The sequence below is a fragment of the Colobus angolensis genome, unplaced genomic scaffold (genome assembly GCF_000951035.1).
Source record: "Colobus angolensis palliatus isolate OR3802 unplaced genomic scaffold, Cang.pa_1.0 Scaffold5535, whole genome shotgun sequence".
Classification (NCBI taxonomy): Eukaryota; Metazoa; Chordata; class Mammalia; order Primates; family Cercopithecidae; genus Colobus; species Colobus angolensis.
Genome location: NW_012119083.1, coordinates 6,580 through 12,236, shown reverse-complemented (window position 1 = coordinate 12,236; position 5,657 = coordinate 6,580). Strand labels below are relative to the sequence as shown.

The window sequence follows — 5,657 nt, the reverse complement described above, 5'->3', positions numbered from 1 at the left end:
AAAAAAAAAACTGAGTAAAAAATGGATTCCAAAACATCTGTAAAAACAATCATTGTCATGCACAGCTCCCATGCATCACTACTTCTCCTAACTTCCTTCTCAGTACAAGCCCTGTTCCACTTCCCTGGCAGGTAAGACGCTTCCCAAGCCTGGTTACCTCAGCAGAGTCTTCGTCCTTTCCATAGTCAGTGCTGCCCACAATGGGTTCTTTCTCCCGCATCCAGGATTCGGCCTCATTAGCATCAGCAAAGTACTGCTGGGCCTGCAGAGAGTCCTCCAGGTCCTGCCGACGCTGGGAGGCTTTGGCTTTCAGCGCCTCCCACTTTTGGTTCAGCTCGTGAAGCTTGGCCTTCACATCCTCTGCAGCAAAATGGCCTGGAAGGCGGGTAGGGAAAGAGGATAATAAAAACTATGTTGACGCATTACAGAAAGACAAAAAGAAGTTTTCTCTGTGTGTTCACGGCACTTTCATTACTATGTTTTGGTGAGCTGTGCCCTTTCATAATTCCAATTTTTTTGACAGGCTCAGGTTCTAACCCTTTAAAGGACTGTTTCATTTTTTGGCTCCTCAAACCATGACCTCTACCTAGACTCTAAGAAGCAGATATCGCAAGTTGGCATTAGTGATAGTATCATAAAGACTAGTAACAGTACCACTGTAGCACTCAGTTACTGAGACTGGCATGTGCAGGCCCTCTTTCAGCTCTTTCCCTACTTGGTATCACTTACTCACTACTGCGTCAGGAGAGGTGTTGTCATCCCCATTTCACAGATAAGAAATTCAGGCTCAGAGCCAGGCACGGTGGCTCACAGCTGTAATCCCAGCACTTAGGGAGGCCAAGGCAGGTGGATCACCTGAGGTCAGGAGTTCAAGAACAGCCTGACCAATATGGTGAAACCCCGTCTCTATTAAAAATACAAAAATTAGCTGGGTATGGTGGTGTGTGCCTGTAGTCCCAGCTACTTGGAGGCTGAGACAGGAGAATTGCTTGAACTTGGGAGGCAGAGGTTCCAGTGAGCTGAGATCGCACCACTGCACTCCACTTTGGGTGACAGAGTGAGACTCCGTCTCAAAAAAAAAAAAAGGAAATTCAGGCTCAGAAAGGATAAGGTCTGGTCAGGTCGTAGAGTCAGTAAAGAATTGGGATGGTATTTAGCCCCAGAGCCCGGTCTGTTACGCCCACATGGCCATGTTCTTGGCAAGAAGGGGAGATACAAGGAGCAGCGCCAAGCCACATCACTGATGCCAATTACTCACCTTCCTCCACCATGGCATTCCCCTTCTGTGTAACTGCTTTGATGCGTGGTTCATGTCCAGCAATTTCTGCTTGTAAGGCTTGATGTTTCTTTAGCAGATTCTGGACCCCAATCAAATCCTTACCTGAAAGCAGACACCACTCCCCAGTTATCCAACCATGAAGAGAAAAGTTAGCACTGATTTGTCATTCTTAGCTACCACCATGGTTCCAGTTCGATAATTTAAACTTGACCCTGCCCATCCTGACATGCATCCCCTCTATGCTACAACAGCACAGCCTTTCCCAAGTTGATTCCTACCTGAGGGAAGCAGACTAACCTCTATTTGTAGATGCGGCAATGGGCTCTTTCTCTCGAATCCATGTCTCCTCATCCTCAACATCCCGGAAGAGCTGCTGCAACCGCAGAGAATCAGCCAGCTTCTGCTTCCGGGCAACCATGGGCTCCTTGAGTGCCTCATAGCGAGCCACGAGGGCTTCCTGTTTCTTCTTGATGTTTTCTGCATCAAAATGGCCAGCATCTTGGAACTGGCGGGCCTGAATGGTGATGCCATCAATTCGGTCCTGGGAATGTAAAAGGACAGAGCTGACTTTACTTTGGGTGTGGTTTTATCATATACAAAGAAAAGTTGATAAGGTCTTTTTCCCACCCCGAGAGTATTCTTTCTGCTAGTTTCTTCCTTCATCTGAGGCTCCAGAAAGCTCTAAGGGATGATATTTAATTTGAGCAGAAGCACATGCAGCACAGAGTGATCTAAGAAAATCAACACATTTCATCCCTCCCAAAACTCATTTAGTCTGAAATTACTGGCTTTTCCTCCCTCCTATGGTTTCTGCATTCACTGGCCCAACCACAGTCCCCAGCTCACACCACCTGGTGAGCAGCCACATCTGCCTCTAGTAGGGCATGTTTCTTCTGGAGGTTCTGCACATTGGTAAGATCTTTGCCATAATCATCCGAAGCCAAGTGACCTTCTACTTCATACAGCCACAATTCAATATCCTCAACATTGCGATTAAATTGCTGTTGCTGGTTGGCTTCACGAAGCTTTATTCCTACGGAAGGAAGCAAGTTTAATTTTGTATTGCTTAGCATTACCCTTCTACCGACACTGCCCATGAACAGTAGCATCTTAGTGAAGGACTATATAGATCAGAATTTTATTCCTTCACTTACGTCACAAAGGGAAAGAAAATATCAATTGTAGCCTCTGCTCTACCGTCTCAAGGTTGAACTGGAAGCATTCTAACCCCCTTGAGATACAAGCACACTGGAGAATTAGTAAATGCCCTTGGCTCTCAGCTGAACTTTGATTTTCAGCAATGAGGCCCAATTCTGTTCCTTCTCACTCAGACTCCCTCATCAACCAGTATGCTCAACCACATTTATTATCAAACTATTATCAAGAACTTAAGCCAAGTAATTCCTATACAGGAAATTATCCCTAAAGTCAAAGTCATCCACTTCACCTTACTTTAGGGGTATATGTGCCTAAAATACTTCATAGAAAGGGGTATTTAGTTCCCCAAACATGCATGTCACAATCCAATGGAACATCTTCTCTTACCTTTCAGTTCAGTGGCCTCTAGCAGTTTCTTCCACAAACTGATCACCTCATTCATACGAGCTGCTACTTCGTCCTTGGCATAGTGGTTGACATCGATCAGTTTTTGGCCAGCTTTCTCCAAGGCATCAATTCGGCTCTGGTTTGCTGAGAGCTCAGCCTCAAAAGCCTGATGCTTCTGTACTTTTCCTTGTAGGTTGGATGGATCCTGCCAATAAAAGAAGGGGATTCTTTCTATCTTAAACCTGAGTATGTCAAGTTCCCTTGCATTACCTTCATACTTATCTTTATGGAGGAATGTATAACACAGTTGGCTTACATTAAGTAGTGTGGTTTTTGGAATCCCTTATTTTGTCCTTTAGCTACTATTTATTTGTGAGAGTTGTGTTTAACTTACTAATCAAGTGCTACACAGCAATACTAATAGTACATTACTTTATAAGCTTCATCTGTGGCAGTTTTCATCTTCTCATTGACCCAACTCTTGAGCTCATCAGAATCACGGAAAAACTGCTGCAAATGGAAAGAATCGGCTAGCTGGGCCCGGCGACGCATGGCTCTCTCGTGAAGGGCATTGCGGCGGCTCAACAGCTGAAAGACAAGGATCCCCTGTGAGTCTCTAGTGTTTATGCCCAAAGGGATGTCCAGTTGAAGAGACTTAACTGGAACATCTTAGAAGAGAGACCCACGTACCAAAAAGGAGAAGCATGAAGAACCTACAAACTTACAGCATCTCGGCGAGTGGCCACATCTTCCATTGCATAGTGGTTGTTCTGAATTAGCTTGGTTGCAAATTCATCTAATGCCTAGGAAGGAAGATAAAAGTTATTCATTGGTAAGCACATTAGTCCTGAGCTTGGCCTCTAGAGAAAAGTAACGGCTGAACAGATCATAAAACACACCAAACTTTAATACAGGTCAAGGTTTTCACCCAAAGGTTGGTGATGACATTTTTCTCACAACTTTTGAGATTTTGCTTGATGTTATCAGTTACATATCTTAAGACTGGGCTACCTCCATTCAAGACTGGAGACTCTAGCTGTGCCACGATCTCCTGGCAGGGGTCAAATACAGGTTAACAGCTTTCCAAATTCTTATTTCTAAGATGTATTTTCAATGGGAAGAGTAACTCTTTCTTTTTTTTTTGAGATGGAGTCTCGCTCTGTCGCCCAGGATGGAGTGCAGTGGTGCGACCTCAGCTCACTGCAAGCTCTGCCTCCCAGGTTCACACCATTCTCCTGCCTTAGCCTCCCGAGTAGCTGGGACTACAGGTGCCCGCCACCACGCCCGGCTAATTCTTTGTATTTTTAGTAGAGACGGGGTTTCACTGTGTTAGCCAGGATGATCTCGATCTCCTGACCTCGTGATCCACCCGCCTCAGCCTCCCAAAGTGCTGGGATTACAGGCGTGAGCCACTATGCCCAGCCTCATTGAGTTATAATTCAATTAAATAAAACACTCAGTTGTACTAGCCATATTTTAAGGGCCTACGATCACATGTAGCTAGTAGTTACTGCAGAGGCAGCATAGACACCTTACATTTCCACCATCACAGAAAGTTCTACTGGGCAATGCTGCTTTATATAAACCAAAGCTAGACCACAAGTTGGTTTAAGTTTAAATTAGAATCAATAGAAAGATAAGAATCACAGGTTTCCTCAAAGTATCATGACAAGGATAAATAAGGTGTGGGAGTGGGAATAAATTGGCTCTTAAAAATAGCCAATGACATTTCTCCAGCCTTAACTAAAACAGAAGGCAGGTCTCTTTCAGGATCAGTCAGATAATCTGTGGATGCTTCAAGGCCACTGTCAATTCACAGTGTGTTAGGGAAGAAAGGCTGATGGACCAGGATGGATTTATTATTGTCATTATTTAGCCTGAAGAAGACAAAGCCTGTGGGGTGAGGTCACAGCTGTCTTCAATGATCTGCTAGGCTGAGATGTAGCCTGCAGTCTGGAGTAAGAACCAACAGGTCCAAGTTATACAGCAAACTTTGGCTTGACAGGTCAAGAATTCCACCTAGAGATACTCAATGGTGAAAATAAGCTATCCTTCTGAGCGTGATTATCTATGCTTCTTGCAGGTATTCAAGAAGACAGATTAACTTCTTGATCATACACAGTACTGCATAAATGTGTATCACGTCAGGGACTGGTAAGGAAACTTATCTCTTTGAATTCTAAGCCTTTTCATTTCAGGGAGACATGCAACCCACAGAAACCCAACTGAGCATACATGGAGGTGCTAGTGTGGAACAAACACACAGCCACTCTCTGTGCCTTGCCTTGTTGGTGCTGTTGAGTAAGGTAAGGATATCCCCCTTCTTCATGGTGACCTCTCGGGGACTCTTCTCCTGATAGTCGTAGAGAGCCAAGACCAGCTCCTTCCCAGTCTCGTCATCCATGGGGGCCACTTGTTGCTAAAAATCCAAAGGAAGGGCAAATATTGTAAAAACAGGTCCACGCTGAGTCATCTAAGTACGCAGCAGATTCAAATGTCACCAGCTGTACCAAATGTACCAAATACACACTCATGAGAGTTCTTCACTGAAGCTACCAATAAAATCTGATCCAAGAACTTTAAATTTTTGGTATCTTTTAAAAAAATCTCATTTTGGCTGGGCGCAGTGCCACACAGCTGTAATCCCAGCACCTTGGGAGGCTAAGGCAAATCACCTGAGGTTGGGAGTTTGAGACCAGCCTGACCAACATGGAGAAACCCCATCTCTACTAAAAATACAAAATTAGCCAGGCGTGGTGGTGCATGCCTGTAACCCCAGCTACTCGGGAGGCTGAGGCAGGAGAATCACTTGAACCTGGGAGGTGGAGGTTGC

The 5,657-nt window shown here is 44.9% G+C and overlaps 1 protein-coding gene across 1 annotated transcript; it reads right to left on the bottom strand.

Annotated features, from left to right (window-relative positions):
- Positions 1-157: 157 nt before the first annotated feature.
- LOC105525736 (spectrin alpha chain, non-erythrocytic 1-like) lies at positions 158-5,243 on the bottom strand (the record flags this gene model as incomplete). The annotated part of the gene is made up of 8 exons (XM_011961478.1): positions 158-375; positions 1,259-1,381; positions 1,577-1,820; positions 2,131-2,312; positions 2,825-3,029; positions 3,257-3,412; positions 3,550-3,627; positions 5,109-5,243. Coding segments are annotated over 8 exons (1,341 nt in total), but the record flags the coding sequence as incomplete, so codon positions are not given.
- Between the last annotated feature and the right edge of the window lie 414 nt (positions 5,244-5,657).